The 21,803-nt window shown below is 40.8% G+C and overlaps 1 protein-coding gene across 6 annotated transcripts in view; it reads right to left on the reverse strand.

The window, feature by feature from the left end:
- Positions 1–8,623: 8,623 nt before the first annotated feature.
- LOC121280726 (rab GTPase-activating protein 1) overlaps positions 8,624–21,803 on the reverse strand; it is a 193,730-nt gene continuing 180,550 nt past the window's right edge. For all 6 annotated transcript variants that reach the window (XM_041192852.1, XM_041192855.1, XM_041192850.1 and 3 more), the window contains 5 exons: positions 18,873–18,977; positions 17,808–17,891; positions 15,935–16,006; positions 14,184–14,381; positions 8,624–9,638 (listed from right to left, as the gene is read on the reverse strand). In XM_041192852.1, coding sequence (XP_041048786.1) covers positions 9,516–9,638; positions 14,184–14,381; positions 15,935–16,006; positions 17,808–17,891; positions 18,873–18,977 — 582 coding nt within the window. In that variant the 3' untranslated portion in view covers positions 8,624–9,515. The remainder of the gene's footprint in view (positions 9,639–14,183; positions 14,382–15,934; positions 16,007–17,807; positions 17,892–18,872; positions 18,978–21,803) is intronic.

Genomic DNA, 21,803 nt, shown 5'->3' on the forward strand with positions numbered 1-21,803 from the left:
GGAGATCCTTCCCCACTCTCCCTCTTTGACTTCCTCTACACATTCATGTTCCCCACCATTTGTCACCATATATCCTGCAGGGTTCTCGCGGCTATCCTTCACTACATCGATGAGGTGCTGTTCCTCCAGTTTGCATTGGGCTTCACTGGAACAATGCAGCAGGCCAAGGACAGACATGTGGGCAAGAGAGCAGGGTGGAGTGTTAAAAAGGCAAGCGACAGGGAGGTTTGGGTCATTCTTGCGGACAGACCGCAGGTGTTCTGCAAAGCGGTCGCCCAGTTTATCTCCTGGTTCTAGTACTGCTTCCCACTTAGCCCTTCGGCTATCCGACACTGACCATAGTTTTCCTGCTTCCAGCAGCTGCACTAAACTATGTGGTGAATGCAATATAACCTTGCCCATCATTGTTATGGGTTCAGATACCTCCACTGCCCACAGGGCACAATTGAATAGCCCTCTGGCTACTGGGTCTCCTTTAGACGAGTAGTATCCCCCAGTCTGTATCTGTCTCCGTGTCTTTGCGTTACTACACAACAGTATTAAATTCACCATCATCTTGACAGTGGATGTGGAACTGTAATATGGCATCTGGCAATCCCAGCGCTGGGGCTGATGCCAAGACCTGGTCAATTTTGTCAAAGGCATCCTCCTGTTCCTTTCCCCACTCTATTCTCTCCATGGGTGGTTTCCCACCTTTGGTCAGTTCCTGTAAGGGTTCTTTCTTTTCCGCAGAGCCTTTGCTTTTTTAGTTGACATGGCCCTCAACCGTGTCCGGCCCATCTCCCGCGCATCCACCCTCACGTCTTCTCCTCCCTCCCAGAAACATGATAGGGTCCCCCTTGTCCTCACTTATCACCCCACCAGCCTCCGCATTCAAAGGATCATCCTCCGCCATTTCCGCCAACTGCAGCATGATGCCACCACCAAACACATCTTCCCTTCACACCCCCCCCCCCCCCCCCGTCGGCATTCCATAGGGATCGTTCCCTCCGGGACACCCCGGTCCACTCCTCCATCACCCCCTACTCCTCAACCCCCACCTATGGCACCACCCCATGTCCACGCAAAAGATGTAACACCTGCCCCTTCACTTCCTCTCTCCTCACCGTCCAAGGGCCCAAACACTCCTTTCAAGTGAAGCAGCATTTCACTTGCATTTCCCCCAACTTAGTCTACTGCATTCGTTGCTCCCAATGTGGTCTCCTCTACATTGGAGAGACCAAACGTAAACTGGGCGACCGCTTTGCAGAACACCTGCGGTCTGTCCGCAAGAATGACCCAAACCTCCCTGTTGCTTGCCATTTTAACACTCCACCCTGCTCTCTTGCCCACATGTCTGTCCTTGGCTTGCTGCATTGTTCCAGTGAAGCCCAACGTAAACTGGAGGAACAACACCTCATCTTCCGACTAGGGACTTTACAGCCTTCCGGACTGAATATTGAATTCAACAACTTTAGATCTTGAACTCCCTCTTCCATCCCCACCCACTTTCTGTTTCTTTCCCCTTCCTTTTGTTTTTTCCAATAATTTACATAGATTTTTCTTTTCCCACCTATTTCCATTATTTTTAAATCTTTTATGCCCTACTAGCCTTTCCACCCCACCCCCACTAGAGCTGTACCTTGAGTGCCCTACCATCCATTCTTAATTAGCACATTCGTTTAGATAATATCACCACCTTCAACACCTATGTGTTCTTTTGTTTGTGACATCTTTTGATGATCTGCTCCTATCACTGCTTGTTTGTCCCTACAACCACACCACCCCACCCCCCACTTCTCTCCCCCCACCCAACCCCCTCCCCGCCAACCTTAAACCAGCTTATATTTCACCCCTCTCCTTAGATTCACTCAGTTCTGTCAAAGGGTCATGAGGACTCGAAACGTCAACTCTTTTCTTCTCCGCCAATGCTGCCAGACCTGCTGAGTTTTTCCAGGTAATTCTGTTTTTGTTTCTATCTCTTTGCTTTTTTGATCTTAGGCCCACCCTCCAGATTGCAATCAGCGCTTCCTTCACTGCCCTTTCATGCTTTTCCTCATCTGGGGAGGCTATTAATATGTCATCCACATACTGTAGGATGGCACTTTCTCCCTTGCTAATCTTTCCTATAACTCCCACCACAGCCTTATGGAATATGGCTGGGCTGTTATGGAATTCTTGCGGTAATCTGGTCTAGGTATATTGTTCGTTGCCTGTCGTGAATACAAACTTGTCCTGATGCTTGGGGTGCTCTGGGATTGACCAAAACCCGTTAGCTATGTCTAGCACTGTGAATATTTTATGGTCATTACGGAGCTCATTCAGGATGATCGCTGGGGTCGCCAGTATCGGGTGTTCCCTATCAGCATATTTGTTCAGAGCTGTATAGTCTAGAGTAGGTCTATAAGACCCATCCGGTTTCCTGACTGGCCAGATCGGGGAACTCGTTGTGGATACAGTTTTTCTTACCACTCCTTGCCTTTCTAAGTCATCAACAATTTGTTTAATGGCCACTCTGGCCTCTGGTTTTATTGGATATTTATCGGAGGATACGCTTTCCCTGTCACAACCACTGGTTGGATATTCAACAGCCCACAATCCTGTTTTGACTGTGCCCAGACAAGGGGTAGCAGGGCAGCCAGTCTTTCCCATCTATTATTCACCTTCCATATTGGGGTGGTGGGGGTTACATGGCATATATCCCTGATGTTTCTTCCCCAACAGTTTTTCCTAAAGGGTTTCCTCAACTCTCGAGTGTCTACTATGGCTCTGAATATTTCCAATAGGTCTATCTCTAATATGCTCCCCTCATTCATTTTACATACCCAGATCCTAACCCGCCTGGTTATTCCTGCTATTGTCAGGCTTAGTGCTGCACTCCTAGCGCCTCCTACGACTCCCTGGAATAGTATAGTTTTAGTAGTTACTGGTACATCTTCATTTGTGATAGCGGCTCCTGTAACTACAAGCATATTGCACTGCCGGCCCCCTAACAGCAAGTTCACAACTATCCTTGGATCCTCATTACTACCACTACCGAGGGCCGATACCTGTCAATGCCCTAAATATTTCTGCAGTTATCTGGGTCACTGTCCCTGCTGCCAGGATACTGGGGGTGGCCATCCTATCTCCCTGTCCCTGTCTGGGCCCTTTTCCTTCTCTATCTCCGCCCTCTGCCCAGCAGGTCCTCTTTCTTATGCCCAGGCATTTTGCAATTGTCACATTTTGCAGTAGCCTTGGCTCCGGATTTATTTTTACAGCCCCGAGCACAGTGTCCTTCTCTATCACATACAAAGCATTTTAATCTCCTGCCTCCTGTGGAGGTGGTTACTCCGCTCGTGTGGGCTTTCCCCTGCTTAGTGTTAGCTTCACCCTTCCTAGCCCAAGTATTTATTTCCCTATAATTGTTTCCTACTGGGAGTCCCAGGTCCAGTATTCTTTTCAGATGGGATCCCAAACCGTCCTTCAGTAATTGCAGAAAGATGTCATCATCTCTCTCCGGGTTATTTATTCCCCCTTCATGGACATCGGTCTGGAACTTACGTTCTGCATATTCCTCCCCCTTTTCCTTTGGTTCTTTCACTATGAGGGTCACCTTAGTCCAGTTTGTCTCACTCCTTCCCAGGGCCCTCCTCACTGCTCTTTTCATTCCCTCAAACTTCTGTCCTGTGGCAATGCCCACTTGCTGAATCCAGGTCCTGTCTTGGTACCTCTGGGGCAGATTTCCCCACACCCCTCTCAGCATCCAGGCTTGCAGTATTAACACTTACACCATCTAGGGTCAAATCGTGTGCCTCCTTTAACTCATCCATTTTGTCCCAAAAGGACCGGTTCGAACTCTGTCTTTTTGGAGGGGAGGGGGTAGATCATTGAGGGGCATCTGTTTTTCTGTTGCTGTCAGGGGCTCTTGTATCACTATCTCCGTGAATGCCCCTCCTGATTGGGGCCATTCCTACTGCCCCAGTATCATCCCCATTGTAGGGTCATCATCATCATGGTGACCATATTTCGTGGCCTCATCATCAATATCCCAATCATCTGGGCCATTCCCCAGTGGAGGGACCAAAAGGCCTCACGGTCGCTACCCCTTCAGATATCATTCGCCCTCTTAGCTGACTGCTTCCTGTTTGTTCCTATTTAGGGCGACCACTCATGTCTCTCCTGCCTAGCCTCCTCGCTAATTCTATTTTTCACGAGGGCTGCCAAAGTTACTACCCCCTTTTCATATTTGTCCTTCTGTACCGCCTCGCTGGCCTCGGGATTATACCCCTTTTCCGTCCTTCATCTAATTAATTTTCGGTTTTGTTTAGCAACTTCTCGTATAACGGACCTGCCTGGTCCCCACCTAAGATTCTCCCCCATTACGACAGTTGTTTTTCTTGGTCATACTCTAAGGACTGTCCATCATCCCTTTTTACCACCCTCGCCTCACGCTTTGCCCTCCCCCCTCCCCCCTCCCTGGTGGTACACGCTTCCTTCTGGGTGAGTCCTAGAAGGGTCCGGATTACAGTCTCTTCCAGGATCCCACCTCCCGAATCCTCTTTCTATACTGTTTTTAATAGCGCAAGCGTTATTGTTTGTAGAATCCCGTCCTGGTCTACTCCTGACCTTTATTTTTGGTTTCTTTTGTGCCACGCCTTAAGTGCTACATAACAGCCGGGTATTCTGACTAGGCTCGCACGGTAAAACAAAACCAGTACCCACACTATCAGTACCTTCCACATTGCTGCTGGTTGCTACTGCGTGCACCCTGCTCACAGCGCCAGTTTGCAGGCGGGATTCAACCTCCTTCTCCGAGACCCCCGGGTTGATCTGGCTTTGGCGTGGGGCAGCTGTCCCCTTAACCGCAGCTCAGACCCGGGAGTCAGGTCAGGACAAACGACTCAGGACGTCCATCGTTTGGATTCTCGAACAAGACGGTTTATTCAAGCGTGTTACCGGCATACGCAGGGAGAGCCCTCTGAATCCGTCCAGAGGTACTCTGCCGTAATTACAAAGACTCGTAACTTGTATACTTTTCGCGTTACATCTTTTCTCGCAATTCATCAATATCACCAGGCTAAAATGTTGAAAACACAGAGCACCAACTATTCTTATCCCCACCTCCTCCACCTTGGTTACAAGGGTGGTTATTAATAGCCCTCTCACATCTTGTGTCTCCTCAGGCTTTACTATCAGTCCATCCTTCATGAGTTATTACCCTGTCCTTGCAGCTGGTTTAACTAAAGCTATCAGACGTCTACTATCAGTCTAGGATTCATGTCCTGGCATCTGATGTAATTAAAGTTTTTTAATCTGCTATTCTGGCCTTTTGTTTTTCAGTCTTCTATTATCACGTGGTGATAGTGTCTGTACATCTGTGCAAAGTCTAAAGCAAATCTCTGTTTTTACCAGCTGTGTGCTTCACTAAGCCTTACTTGACCTTTAACCCATGTCAAATCTAGGGTGGTTACAGGTATTTTGCTATTCTCTAGCCCTGGTCGTGGATATGCTTCTTCAATGACGAAATAAACAGTGGATTTGAATTTAAAATCCAAGGAAAGTAAATTTAAAACAGACAGCTAAATATTTTTTTAATATCCCAGATATTATTTGAGTCAAAACAAAAAATAGTAACCCATAGTTGTAATATGTAAAGGGAGAGTTTGTACACTTATAGGGTTTGACTATTTGGTCTTATCTTATTATTCATGAGGAAGAAGAATTGACAAATTACTGTCTCTCAGATTGAGGCCTTAATCACACATCTATGTTTATTCTCTATTCAACGACTGGTAAGGTGCATGTTAACTAGGTATCCAAACCAGAACAGCATTGATTAATCAATTATCGTTAACAATTCATCATTAATAATGTTAATTCTTGGATTTCTTGTGACAGTTGTAAAAAGTTCTCTTTTTTCAAAGTACAGTTATTAGAAAATTAATTGGTTAAACAACTGCTCAAAACTAACACAAGTCAACATTGAATACAAACTCCATTCAAATGCTGTACAGAAAAGTGACAAAAATAAAATGTGACTTCATTTTAGTTCTTCAATAAGATGAATGAGATTTTCTGAATATACACCAAAATCTGAAACTGGAATAATTTATAAATAGTAGTTAACATATTAAAGACATAGAAGGCTCACTTAACTAGCAATCCTTATCAAGGAGGCTGAAGTGTACCTAATTGAAAGATTGAGGTACTGTTTCTCACACCATCCAGGACCCCAAATACTCTTTCCATGTGAAGCAATTTACTTGTACATTTTTCAAGTTAGTATACTGTATTCTGTATTCATGATGTGGTCCCCTCTTTACAAGGGAGGCCAAATGAAAATTGGGTGACCACTCTGTGGGAACATCTCCATTCAGACTGCAAATATGAATGACACCAAGCTTCTAGTTGTTTACCATTTAAATTCACCATCCTCCTCCCGACTTCTACACTGTTCTAACGAAGCACAGTGTAAACTCGAGGAATAGCACCTCAACTTTTGATTAAGCACTTCACAGCCTTTCAGATTCATTACTGAGTTCAACAATTTCAGGCTGTAACCACTAAATGCATTTATTCAGATAGCAATTGTTGGTAATGATTCGGCTATTTCTTTACACCATATCTAGACCCATCTTTGGTTTATTTGTCCAATATCATCCACTTTTGCCTTGCACTATTATCCCTTGTCAGTTACTTTTCCTGCCTTTTTTGTTCTTTCATTTACTCCATCTGTCTGCCTCTGGAGCTGCTTAAAATCTGTTACATCCCTAACATTTAACTATGAGTTCTGATGAAAGATGATTATCTGAAACATTAACTCCGTTTCTCTCTACACAGATGTTGCTTGACCTAAGTATTTGCAGCAGTGTGTGTTTTTATTTCAGATTTCAAGCATTGGCAGTAGCTTGCTTTTGTGCAAGTAGCTCTGCTTTTTTGTTTGAACATTTATTATGTTATATGCTTTAATGTGTGGTAAGCCTTTATTTAAAAAGTTTCGAAACATGGAAAAGTAATGGGAGATGCTTTTATTCTGAAATTCTAGTTAACATAGTTGCAGCTCATAATATGGGCAATGGTTCACTTCACGTATCTTTGTGCAGCACCAACACCAGGGCATTATTCTCTCAGTTTGATTTGGCCACCCTGCAGTGCTCTCCAGTAACCATGAGATAAACCTGGAATTTCCTCAAAAGGTTTTAACGTATGAATCAAGTTGCAACTTTTTCTCCACCAGGAATATTCACATATAAAAATGACTTACTTCATACAAATTTCCTCCATCCTTTGCACCACTTCTGAATTATGTCTACTAAAACCCCACTTTGTCCATCAATATAGCTCCACTTCCCCAGTTCAAAAGACCAGAGAACACAAGTTTCCTGCACTTACCCCAGTTTTGAATCTGTACAAATTCACACCCAAAATTTTAGGTGCAGTCATACGCAATCATTTTTACATTTCACCTTAGGAGACCTAGAATGTATTTTCTATATCTTTTGAGTGCTTTTATACTATCGGAATCCGTTACATTGAGAAAAAATTCCATAATTGTATTTTTTTCAAAACATGCATATAGTTTGATTGCTTCAAACTTTAATTTCCATAAACAAAAGTGAGAAAGAATGAAGATAATGCTTGTTTAAGGCTTTCCTCATCGTCAAATTACTTAGATTGATTTCCACTTGTTTAATGCTGGTTCTTATACTCCAGCGTATGCTAATATGGTTCTCGGCTAATTTGGGTGTAAGTCTCCACAGGCAAGATTGATATAGAAATTGATGTAAGTGCGATCCAGAATATCCTTGTCCAATGTTTATTCTTCACACCCATCCTCTCTTGGCTATAAGCACGTGGCTTCCATTCAGCAGATAGAAAACTGGAGGTTGAAGATCAGTCAGCTTCCCCATTTTGGAAAGGAACATTGCTTGAAAACATCAGTCATGTATTCTTTAGATTAAATACTGATGCTAAAGTTTGCTCATTGTGAAGACATTTTAACATGCACTAAAGGATGTAGACCTTTACACAAAACTCTGCATGGTGCAAAACTAAAATTAAACGGAATGACTCCTGTCCGACATGATAAAGACTATAAATGGAACCATTATTTAAAAACTGAGCAATTTAGTGGGTTGAGTACACTATGATACATGGGTCATCCACGTAAAAGCCACAACTTAGCAAGCCAGCGCTGCAGTCTGTTGGCATTGTAACCAAAAGCAGGGGTAGAACATAGGTTTATGTCCATGATTTTTTACATAATGAACACCCCAATCTCTGATATTCCTCTGGCCAAGTAAAGGTAGAAAATATTAGAATGTTGTTTTAACAAATATTGGGATTACATTATCATCCATACGGCGGCCTAAAAGAGAATTATTCCATTTCTAGTTCTAAAATATTAGAAGAAATTGCTTACTCCAGTTCCCAAGCAGGGGTCTTTGTCTGAAAAGCTACAATTCAAGAAACAACCACATAGCTTTAACAAAAGAACTCTAACTCACGCCAAACAGACATGCACGTTGGACCAAATTTGTTGCATAGCAACCTTCGAGATTCAAGTCCTTGGAGCTAGGCAACATGTTAGTATTCCATTTACATCTGGTGAACATTTGTAACAATAAATCTTAGTAAAAAAGAACAGAGGAATCAAACTCAGTAGTTTTTACCAGTATATATTTCAATGCATGAAGTATACACAGTGCACCCTAATTTCTGTATTCTAATACAATGTCCACACGTAATGTTGAGGAAGTTACAACACATTTGGCATTAAACAAATAGGACAGTGGTATGACATTAGGACAAAGCACTAGCATAGACACATCAGCCCCTATGGTAAAATATTACACCAGGCAGCATTAGGAAACCAAAAATAAAGCAGAATTAAAAAATAAACAAACTTTCACATTTATGTACAAATCAGTGCCTCTCAGACACTCACAATAGATGTGTCTAACAGCATAACATAAACCAATATAAATAGATACATAAGGTGCAAAGGCCTCCATTCTACAGACTCCCCACTAGAAACCCAGATTATGTTAAAAACTACATTGAATTCAGCTTTTTCTGTGGAGCTGTGTTCCTTTGCTTACTTACCGACCTTTTGATTCCAAAACACAGAAATAAATTGATATCAAAAAGAGTATACAGAAGATGCAAAATCAAAAACTGTTTCAAGTTAACGGTTAGATTTTTTTTTTGTTTCAAGTGGAAAGAGCTTGTTTTCCTGGTATCTAAATTTGACCTTCAGTTGTGCAAGTCTCAAATGAGACAGTAGAATGGAGTGTCCGCTTGTCTCAAGAGAACAGAATAGAGCCAAAACTACTGTAGCACAGGTCTGGTGAGTGTTAAACATCAGCAGTATAAAGACCACTCTAAAGGTAAAAGCTGTTTCTTATGGGTTTTCTTTTTTTTTGGGAGCTGTTAACCATGTTAATCCACAGATTGTATATGTAAGAAATACACATTCTGGTCCCCTAGTATATATCAGAAGTGAGCACGTTTTGACCAGGGTTGGTATATTTTCTCCATTCAGCCAGTTGACTTTATGAAGTCTCTTTTCCTTGTACGCCTGTCGCTGTTTTAATGGAGCTTATTGTTCTGTTGAACCAGGTCTTCTTTGCTGCTTGAACTTCATTTAATGCTAGACCCAAATGATGCTCCAAGTCCTGAAATAGAACCCAGAAAAATTAATATTCCGTGAAGGGCAGTTTTTTATTTTGTCACTGAAGTAGTCTAGAATTTTACAATGATGATTGACCTGACATTTTGACAAAAACCAATAACTTGCATTTGTATAATGCTTTTAATGTAGGAAAATGTCCCAAGGTGCTTTGCCAATCCATGAGGAAAATAAATATTGAGTCAATTGAGGAAAAATTAGGAGGGGTTATTCAAAGCTTGATCAAAGAGGTGGGTTTTGATAGAGTATTAAAAGAGAGGGAGGTGGAGGAATTAAAGGAGGGTATTCCAGAGAGTGGGATTGGTGGGGGGGGGGGGGTCTCTGACGCACAGCTGCCAATAATGGGGCAAAGTGAGATAGTATATTTTTTCATCAATGTTTTATGGTTTTATTTTCCACACTGGAGAACAAATTGAGCAGTGAAACCTTTGAGGAGCTTTGCCTTCAAGAGAAGTCAGCAAAGACTGACAACATATTTCTCTAGGGGAAGCCCCAGTGCAAACTTGAGTTGAAATGGGATCTGAACATGTACGTCATGCTGAAAGCATAATGCCCAAGCGTTGGAAATATCAGGATGCTCGGCTTTAAAAATAATTTTTTTTTTAACTGCAGGTTTGCTAGTTTTTATATTTTTCACAGGGTGTTACCCCAACATTTAAACAGGTCTCCTTCCAGATTTATTCACCTATTCTCCTTACCATCTTTTAGTTTTATTGATGCAGGCAAGGCCATCTACTACCCATCTCTAATTGCCCTTAAGTGGTGAGTCACTGCGCTGAACTGCTACAGTCTATTTGGTATAGCTATGTGAGGGCAGGGGCTCCAGGATTGAGATCCAGCGACGGTGAAGGAATAGTAATATATTTCCAGGTCAGCTTTGTGTGAGACTTGGAAGGGAACTTGAAGTTGGTGGTGTTCCCATGTGTCTACTGCCCTAGTTCTTCAAGGTGTTAGAGGTCAGTGGTTTGGAAATTGCGGTCAAAAGGGCCATGATAAATTGCTGCAGTGCACCTTGTAGATAGCACAAACTGCTGCCGTGGTGGTGGAGGGAATGAAAGCTTAAGGTGGTGGATGGGGTGCCAGTCAAGGAGTTGCTTTATCCTGGGTTGTATTGAGGTTAAGTGTTGTTGGAGCTGCATTTATTCAGGCAAACGGAGAGTATTCCACATTCCTGACTTGAGCCTTGATGATGGACAGGCTTTGGGGAATAAGGAGTGAAGTTACAGAGACAGGAAGGGGCAAATCATGGAGAAATTTGAAAACAAGGATGAGAATTTTAAAATCGAGCTACTGCTTAAAAGAGAGCCAGGACATGGGCAGCAGAGTTTTGGACAACCAAATTTAGAGGGTAGATTGTAGGGAACTGGCAAGTATTGTGTTAGAATAGTCAATTCAAGAAGCAACAGAGGCATGGATGAGGATCTTAGCAGCTGAGCTGAGACAGGGGTGGAGTTAGGCAATGTTAGACAGGCAAGCAGTCTTACTGATGGTGGGTAAATCTGATCAGAAGTCCATCTCAGGTTCAAATACGACACCAAGGTTGCAAATGTTTATGTTCAGCCTCAGAGATTTGCGAGAGAGAGGGATGGAGTCAGTGGAGAGGGAAGGGAGTTTGTGCTGGGGCAGAAGATATATTGGCCTTCCCAATATTTAGCTGGTGGAACTTTTTGCTCATCCAGCACTGGATGTTGGCAAGTAGTCTGACAATTTAGAGACAATGGAGAGGTGGTGGTGAGGTGTAATCAGTGTACATGTTTTCAGATGATGTTGGTGAGAGGCACCATGTCGAGGCACCATAGGAGGGGGGCAAGGATGGTTCTTTGGGGACCACCAGAGGCAATGGTGAGAGATTTGGAAGGGAAGCCATTGCACCTGACTCCGGCTATAATTAGATAGACGTGATTGGAACCAGGCGAGTGCAGTTCCACCCAGTTGGACGACAGAGGGAGAGGTGCTGGATGAAGACCATGCGGTCAACCATGTCAAAGGCAATAGACAGTTCGAGTAGGAATAGTTTACCCCAGGTACAATCACATTAGATGACATTTGTGACTTTGATAAGAGCTTTTTGGAACAAACAAATCTGCATTTATATAGCACCTTTCAGCATGCCCTAAAGCAGGGATTTTCAACCTTTTTACTTAAGGTTTCCCTTCACACATCATATAAATTTCAGACCCCTGATAACACAAGAAAGGTTCTTTTCCGTTTAAAAATTGAACAGTGAAACTTGTGTATTTATTATTTTTGTTTTATTTCATTTGAAACTTGTTGCCGGTACTCAGCAACAATTCTCAGCCAATATTCAAACCTAGCAACCCTGGTTTCCCTCCCCAATTAAAATGCACATTTTAAAATATTGTCTTCAGCATTAGCCCTTATGTGATTAAAGTTACATTTTGCAATCTTGTTAAACCTTTACTGATCAGATCTATCTAATTCTGTCCCCTTTCTCTAACCAAGCTCCTCTCACACCTGACTGCCACCACGAGACAGAGATGGGTAGGAAGCTACATCAGATGACTGACACCCTTATGGCCAGAATATTCACTTTCCTCCATCGTGGCTGCATGACAGTCTCCATCTGGTTGAATTCATGTCGAGGTGTAAACTTCTTTGTCTAAATGTTTGAAAACAGTTCACAGAGCAAACTAACTTCAGAATTCACTCAGATAAATGTAGGTATTTCTTCAGGGTAGATAGCAGTTAATTATGGCACAATTTTTTTTTCCTATACATTGTTTGGTTATTTTTGGTAACCCTGAACTATAGCCACTATTTTTTCTGTGAGCACACATGACAGCCAATTTACACTCAACAAAGTCCCACAAACAGCTATAAGATGATGCTATTCTACTGGTGCTGACTGAAGGATGAATGACGGCCAGGTCACCAGTGGTCGGTCCTTGGTCCTTGAAAACACACTCCAGAAGTTTTTCATCTACCTGATCAGCCAAACGAGGGCCATGGTTAGATATTTGATCCAAAAGATGACATTTTCAGTAATGCCGCCCTCCTTCAGCCTTAATCTAAGTGTATGTGCTCAAAACTGTAATGAGGCTTGAGCCCATCTCAGCAATTCTACCACTGAGTCAAGCTGATAGTTAGCAATGCAGGTAATATTCTAAATTGTATACTTAGGCATTTTTCTTGGTAGCTGTGATATGAATTTCACAGAACTGATTTCTTATTAAATGTTGTCCCCTAATGTCAACTTCTCTCTTTTTCCTTCTGATCCCCATAAACACATCCTGTACTTGATGCCGAGGTTTCCAGTTCTCAAGCCTCTGCCACCATTTTAACTGGTGGCCATTAGGAAATGCACTTCACAGCCAGTCATAATTTCCCTCCTTGTCACCAGGTTCACCTGCACAGATGGCGTAAGGCTGAGAACTTATTAGGAAGAGAGAAATTAAACCCGTCTCCTATCACAATGTGGCAGTGTGTTTGCTAAACAAATGTTTACATTCCTCATTACACACCTCATCACGTTAAGCTCAAACAATGGCAATGTGTATAAAATATAGAATCAGAATGGTTACAATATAGAAGGTTACCATTCGGCCCATCGTGTCTGTGCATCATCCGAAGGAGCAATTCACCTTCCCCACTCCTTGCACACTCTTCCTTTTCATATGAGAAACCAACTCCCTGTTGAACGTGTCAATAAACCTGCTTCCACATCACTCTCATGCATGCATTCCAGATCTTAGCCACTCGCTGCATGAAAAAGTTTCTCCTACCTTTGCCATTACTTCTTTTGCCAATTATCTTAAAGCTGTGCCTCTGGTTCTCGATCCTTCCACCAAGGGGCAGTTTCTCTCTATCTACTCTGTCCAGACCCCTCATGACTTCGAATATCTCTAATCAAATCACCTCTCTCAACCTTCACTTCTCCAACAAGAAAACTCCTGACCTATCCATTGTATCCACGTAACTGAACTTCCTCACCTCTGGAGCCATTCTCGTGAACCTTCTCTGCAATCTCTCTAATATCCTTCCTTCATATCCTTTCTAAACTGTGGTGCCCAGAACTGGGTTCAATACTCCAGTTGAGCCCATACCAGTGTACTTTATGGGCTTAACATATCTTCCTTCCTCTACGCCCTTGTCTATAAAGCCCAGGATGTCATATGCTTTATTAACTGCACTCTCACCCCATCCTGCTACCTTCAATGATCTATGCATTGATACACAGATCCCTATGCTCCTGCATCCCTTTTTTGTCTCTCCGCTTTCTTCCTACCAAAATTAAACACTACAAACTTTTGTATTAATTTTCATCTGCCACTTCTCTGCCGATTGCACCAACCTTTCTATGTCCTTTTGTAGCTTTACACTATCCTCCTCATGGTTCATAATAATTGCATCGTCTGCAAATTTTGAATTGTGCCCTGTACATCGAGGTCTAGGTTATTAATATATATAATAACTTGGAATCGTCATTTAGATTTTACCCCCTCCATCTGTATTCATTATTCCTCCACTCCAGCTGATGCTCATTTTGCTTCATCTTTCTCCCTGTACACACCTGTATTTTGCACTCTGCCTCCACCAGTTGCAGTTTGGTCTGAGCCAGTTCCAGCTCCATCTCCCTCAGTTGGTTCTTCAATAACTCTTTTTCTTTATCTTGATATTCATCTGAGGTATCCTTAGAAGAGCTGACAATTTTAAGTGTCCCCTCCTTGTTAAAGAGTTCTCTGCAGCGATCGCAGCCTTCAACCTTTTGCTGAATTGAGACAGACAGTAGTTACTACTTCTGTAATAAAGTAATTTCTGTTAAGATAAAATAAAATTCTGATTGAGCCTTTGAGGGAGTTTTCTTTCACCATACCCTAAGACAATAGTTTTATGTCCCATCTTGCTGTCACTTTAATATAATGTTCTACTTAGTAAGTTATAACCACATAATATTTAATGAGTTACTAATGCCCCATTAGCCACTAAAATGAACACAGCAATGTATGAGAATAAAAGCTATCTGAATAATAGAACACTCCCTAATGCACGGCAGATGCAGTATAATGTGGATAAATGTGAGGTGATCCATTTTGGTAGCAAAAACATGAAGGCAGATTATCTGAATGGCTATAAATTGAGAGAGGGGAATGTGCAACGAGACCTGGGTGTCCTCGTACGCCAGTTGCTGAAGGTAAACATGCAGGTGCAGCAGGCGGTAAAGAAGGCAAATGGTATGTTGGCCTTCATAGCCAGAGGATTCGAGTACAGGAACAGGGATGTCTTGCTGCAATTATACAGGGCCTTGGTGAGACCACACCTGGAATACTGTGTGCAGTTTTGGTCTCCTTATCTGAGGAAGGATGTTCTTGCTATAGAAGGAGTGCAGCGAAAGTTTACCCGACTGATTCCTGGGATGACAGGACTGACATATGAGGAGAGATTGAGTTGATTAGGATTATATTCGCTGGGGTCCAGAAGAATGAGGGGGGATCTCATAGAAACCTATAAAATTCTAACAGGACTAGACAGGGTAGATGCAGGAAGGATGTTCCTGATGGTGGGAGAGTCCAGAACCAAGGGTCACAGTCTGAGGGTATGGGGTAGCACAGGCACAGAAATCCAATGATGTCGCTCCACCAGAAAGTGCCGGCCTGCCAGAAAGTGTTTTTTGACAAGGGACAAAATGCTATGGCGACAGTTTGATTTACAGGCACGTCGACCAATGGGCAAGGCTGGTGGCAGGGCGGGTGGCCGGGGATGTGTTTATACGTGTGGTGCAGCCTTCGCCACCCCCCCCCCCCACCCCACCTTCCATCGTTTGTAAGAATTTAAATACGTAGCCATACTAATTTAAATTAGTTTTACTGACAACACTACATTCATGAATTTTATTTTAAATCTTGGGCCCAACTTATATTTTTCTTCTCTTTCTCATTTCAAAGTTCCTCATTACTCATACCCATGGGCACCGGCCAATGTTGCTGCAGATCCAGGCACAAAGAGGCCTTTAAAATTACAGCCATTGTCAAATCCTCCTGTCTCATAGCGGAAAGCATTTGGCTTTCATCGAGCACCTCTCCCTGATGGCACAGCTTAAATCAGCTCACTATAAATAACTACAGTTGCAGATCTATGTAATACCACTTCATACTATTGATCTCCAATGCATTGTGCCACAAACTATTTCTCTTAAATCTAAAAAAAATTGCAAATTTGGATCTTTTTGTTTCCCCATCATTGAAACAAAATCAATCTAAGAATATTTATCTATTTATTTACCAGGAATTAATTTACACTTGGCTACACTGGGCAGAGACTCACCCGAATTTGTTCCAACTCAGCTTTGTTTCCCGACTGTTGCCTTTCCAACCTCTCACTCAATTGAGAGCAGATCTATAAAAAAGGATATTAAAGGCTCAGGGAGACAAACTATAACTTTCCCATCATTGTGTACGGTGTATTACACTCAAGATTAAAATCCATTGTCTAACAATCTGCACCAGATGCTAGTTAATAAAAGGAAATTATCTTGAAAGACCACTTTATATAAATACTAGGCATTCATGGTCAGTTGATAAATTTAAATTTAAATCTTAATATTCAAGATGACTGAACTGAGACCCATAGAAAACATGTTGCTCAGCACCTTTTAGTGACCAGAACCTGCAACTACATTGTAAAAGTTAACCGAGGAAAATTGAAAGAAAATTTAATTTAGCAATTTCCAATGATAAATTCTGGTAGAAGGAGTGCAACCAAAAATCAATCAGTGTGAAGATTTGGAGGTCGGAAGTGGTTTTTAATATATAGATGATTTAGTTCATCAATTCAATGGTTTTGAGGCTGAAAAAGGCTAAAATATATGGAAGATGTATTTTACAGCTTCATGCATCAGCTCATATCCCTTAGTTTTAAACCACATCAATATTTGGCTTGATCCATAAAAAGCTTAAAGTAGAAAGCAAAACAAAATAAAACAATTCCGCACTCCCAGAGGAACAAAACATCCTATTTTACAGGCAAATTACAACAGAGATTGAATCCAATGAAAAGCAAATTAATATCAATAGTTTGAATCTGTACAGATTTGGATCAAAGAATGCCTGAGAGTAACAGATTAGATCCTAAATTGCAACAGTATGTTCCAATGTACTAACATTAGGAGCCTTTCATGCAAGTATAGTGTAAATTTTAAAAAATACATACATAAATTAAGCAAAGTCTATAAAAATATGGGGCTGATACCTCAAGGAGTTTCTTACCAGAAGCATCTGAGAGTTGCATAGAAAAGCCACTTGCCACTAATCCATCTGCTTTAGTTGAGCAGTTTTCATGATAATTTTAAGGAAAGTCTTCTCAGGATGTGAGTGACAGTGGCAAGCTCGCATTTATTGTCTATCCTTACCTGTCCTGAGGTGGTGGTGCGTTGTCTGCCTGAAAGCACCTGTTTGCACAAAGAGTGCCTTGCTAGGCCACTTCAGAGGATATCAAGTGGAACTGCAGTCAGGTGTAGACCAGTACAGGTAAGGGCAGCAAGGCCAGTGGGGAATCATTGGATTTTTACAATTATCCAGCAGCTTTCATGGTCGCTTTTATGATGCTTGTACACAAAGTACCAGAGTGATTGAATGGGACAGTGGTAGGATTTAAACGCATGACCCCTGGATTGAAAGTCTAATTTTACACCACTACATTGTCAGATCCATTTAAAATGGCACACCATCTCATTGATGGAGGGGCCAAATACAGCACAAATGCAGAACTGGTTTTCCAATAAATCACAGGAGGTTATAAGGTAGTGCACAACACGCCATGTCCGACATCCCAGATGAAGAGCAGTGAATGAAAAAGCAGCAGCATTTGAGAGAAATTGTGGAAAAAAACTTCTAAATTGATTCTCCACCTGAAATAGTAACCTCTCTTTTATTCCTGATTCCAAAAGACCTGCTGCACAGTTCCAGCATTTTGTTTGTATTTCAAATTTCCAGTATCCACACAGACCTTATATTTCAAAAAGGACATTTTCATGGACGTTGCATGGTTTCTTTCAGACTGTGCTCTGCATCTTCATATGTTCATTGGTTTCTAATCAACACCTCTCAACAAGCAACAATCATCTATTTCCACAGACAAAAGTAACCTTTTCAATATTCAATCAAAGAATAACTGCAGTAAATCCTTGAGTTTTACAGACCTGCTTGTAATCACCGATGATTGAGCTGTTTTTCTTGATTTCTGATTCTGCTTTGTCTAGTTCTCTCCGGCACATCTCCTTCAGCTATGAAAGGTAGAACCATGGATAGAATTGAAAACCAAGACAACTGATGCTGCTCTTGTAGAATACTCGGTTAACAATACTAATGGGCAAGAGAAAATCGACATTATGCAACTTGCTGTTACTGTGTAAAGTTGAACATCTTTAAAATGGTATGAGTTACTGAAACTTTTAACAACTTTTAAAAATGTAGCCAACTGATTGAATCAAAAGCTGCAACTACCCAAGGAGCACTAGGCTGTTGTGTTATGGATTTTGATTGCAAGTTCTACAGAAAACTATCAAAATGGGTTGAAAAATTTAAAACTAATAGGTGTAATGTTTTCAAATATATCAAAATTGATAAATCTAATCAACGTTTATAAAATGTTTCATTCAAGAAACAAGATCAAACAGACTAAAAATTTGTGCAAAGTTACCTAATGACATGAGCTTCCCAATGTGCACATTACTGAACATCAGGGAAGATGCTACACAAAACAAATATTCAAAAGGTTGCCTTAAACCAGTAGTCTTATCTGTGTCTTCCCCTTTGATTTTTTTTCCTGATAGTTGCAAATCATTTTAGGTCGGCTATGGTTCCACGGAGGGATGGCTCTCTGATAAGGTTTCAAAGTATTCTTCATATTAATCTGGTCAGTACGTGCTAATTGACTTATTCAATTGAAAAGATTGCAATTGCCGAGAACAAAACATGTTTGCATACCACCCAACGTGGGATGCTTGGTACTGATCAAGAGGAAGCACTGTGCACTACTTTCCAACTCTATTCCAGAAATGCTGAAACCAATTTAACAATCCCTTGCTAACAACTACCTTGGATACAATCAGTTACTCAAGGCTGTAAAGCCTTAGAAGTTTTGTCCTACATGTGTTGATGCATTTACCCATGAAGCCATCATTGCATGTCTCACCAGCAGTTTAAACCATAAAACATTTGACCAAGTGAAGAATAAGACATGTAGAATTATATAGTTCAATTACTTGAGTGGCTTCATTTTCCAATCTCTTCTTTTCGTCTTCTGCATCGACTAACTTTTGCTTGGTCATGAGTAGCTCTTTATTTAATGCATCTGCTTTCTCCTCTGCCTGTAGAAAAAAAGTAAACAAATCTACGTTAATTTAATTTTCAAGATATAGTCATGCTGTTTAAATATTTAATCTAAACAAGTTATTTATAATTTTTGATTCCATTAGTCAGGGTTTTCTTTCACTTCCAAGAGTTATGAAAATAACTCCTCTACACGTTACATTTTATCTAAACTGCAAAATTAAACTTTACTATCACAATGCATTATTTCTAGAAGTTACAATGTCAAATTTGATTTGGTGTTGAATATCTGTTCCAAAATGTAAACAAACAGGCCATTAAGGATATTTCTGAAAAAGCAAGAAATAAATTGTAACTCAAAAATAAACAGCATTTAATGTAATTTAGCTTTGTTGCCAGTACAGTTTATTGGAAAGCTTTTATCATGGCATTAAATATTGTTCAGTGACTGAAGCTGCATTCATTCACTGCATATGCAACTTTTAAGGTTAAATTATCCATTCAGCCACATCTTTCTTTCATGTTCTTCATTCATATAATGGAGCACAGCTGTAAAATGTTATTTACTGCACGTAAAGAAAACCAGTTCTGCAAATTAAGTTACAGATATAAACCACCCTGAGGTTATTTTGCTCATGTATGTGTAGGCTGATATCAAAATATGGTTAACAAGAAAAGTAGGCCATTCAGCACCTCATGACTGTTCCACCATTCAATTAGATCATAGCTTATCTATAACTTAATTCTGCTCACCTTGGTTCCATGATCCTTATTACCAGTGCCTAACAATAATCTATCAATCTTAGTTTTAAAATTTTCAAATTACCTGTTTCAATGTGTTTCTAGGGAACAGAGTTCAAGATATGTATTACCCTTTGCTTGAAGAAGTGCTTTCTGATTCACCCCTTTCAAGGTTCTCCACTCCACCCCCCCTCCCAAAACCCCCAACCGCCGTTCTGGATTTTCCCACCAGAGGAAATGATGTAGAAAGAGAAAAACTATCAAATAGTTTAATTATCTTAAACACCTCAACTTGATCAGCCTTTAATCTTTTATATTCAAGGGAACAGAAGCCTGATCTCTGCAACCTGTCTTCATAATTTAATCATTTTAGCCCCAGTGAACAGTGCATATTACTGAAGACCAGGAAACATGCACAACAAAACGTTTATTTAAAAGGTTAAATCTAACCAGTAGTCTCATCTGTATATCCCCCCTGGTTTTCTTTCATGAAGGTTGCAACACATATTAGGGTATGGTTTCAAGTTTTATTGCCTATCCTCCTTCTGTGCTGTAAAAGACAATAACTCTTAAGCTTTCTCATTTTATATCAAATAGCTAAGCTATATGAACATATTTACCAAGATGACGTGTGTGGCTTTTCAGGGTAATTACTTCCTGGAACTGAATAATCAAGTTCTTAAACAGGAAGCCAAAAAGTTCTTTTGATATGTTTTCTTACCTTCAACAGACTTAGTGTGTTTCAGCTGGTGCCCTACCACTTCAATAACCATTCAATGCAAATAAGTGAAAAGAGGAGGAAAAACAATGGGAACCTATCCCTTATTAGATAGGAACAGGAGTAGGCCATTTAGCCCCTTGAACCTGTTCTGCCATTTTGAGAGATCTTGGCTGATCTGTGACCTAACTCCATATGCTTTTCCCATATCCATTAATACCTAGGATTAACAAAGATCTATCAATCTCAGATTTAAAATTAATAGTTGATGCAGCATCAATTTGCTGTTTGCAGAAGAGTTCCAAGTGTCTATCACCCTCTTGTGTACAGCATTCCCTAACTTCACTCCAGGAAGTCTAAAAATTAGAGCCAGTTCCCCTAACACCTCAACTCCCTAACCAATCTATCTGCCCTAATTTTTCCTTGATATCTTGAAAACTTTGATCAAATCATTCCTTAATTTCCTAAATTCCAGGGAATACACCCTGGTTTGTGTAATTTCTCCTCATAAAACAAACCTTTAGAGCCCAGGTTATCATTCTGGTAAATCTATGCTGCACTCCGTCAAGGACCAATATATCCTTCCTAAGGTGTAGTCCCCAGAGCTGCTCTCAGTATTCCAAGTGTGTTTTAACCAGGAATTTGTATAACTTGTGTTCATAATTCTTAACTGGTGCATGACTTCTACCCCCTTGCAGTCTAATCCTCTAGGTATAAAGGCCAGCATTTCATTAGCCTTTTTGACTATTTTTGTGACTGCTCAAGATACTTTAATATATGTATGTACCTGGAACTTCACCTGTTCTAGCTTTTCACCATTCAAAAAGTTCCCTGTTCTAGTGTTTTTTAGGTTCAAAGTGGATGACCTCACATTTACATCCATTAAAATTGATTTGGCAGATCAAATGAATGGGCAAAACTCTATCAACATGTCTGCATAACTTTATTCTTCCTTCTACATCGCTTACAAAGTTGCCTATTTTTATGTCATTAGCAAATTTGAATGTGGCTTTTTATTCCATCATTCAAATCACTGATCAATAAGGAAATAGTTGAGGCCACAGTACAGGTCTTTATTAGACACCACTACTTGCATCCTTCCAATTAACATACCTGTCCACTATCGCTTCTCTACCTCATTCCACTCAAGCAATTTCCTAACCAGGTCAATAAGTTGTCTTCAATTCCATGAAATTAATCTTCAGTTCACCATCTGTTATGAGGGAATTTACAGAAGTGCTTTCCCTTCTTTAGCTAAATGAGCAATATTACTGGAAGCTTATTTCCTCTTAAAATTTCCATTTTCATAATTCACTGGCCAGTTCAAGCACTTGTTGCTTCAGAAGAAAGCATGGCAACACTAGAAGATCTTAAGAAAAAGGTGGTAGTGATTTAGACAAATGAG

This window comes from Carcharodon carcharias, chromosome 8, assembly GCF_017639515.1.
Source record: "Carcharodon carcharias isolate sCarCar2 chromosome 8, sCarCar2.pri, whole genome shotgun sequence".
In the NCBI taxonomy this organism is placed as follows: domain Eukaryota; kingdom Metazoa; phylum Chordata; class Chondrichthyes; order Lamniformes; family Lamnidae; genus Carcharodon; species Carcharodon carcharias.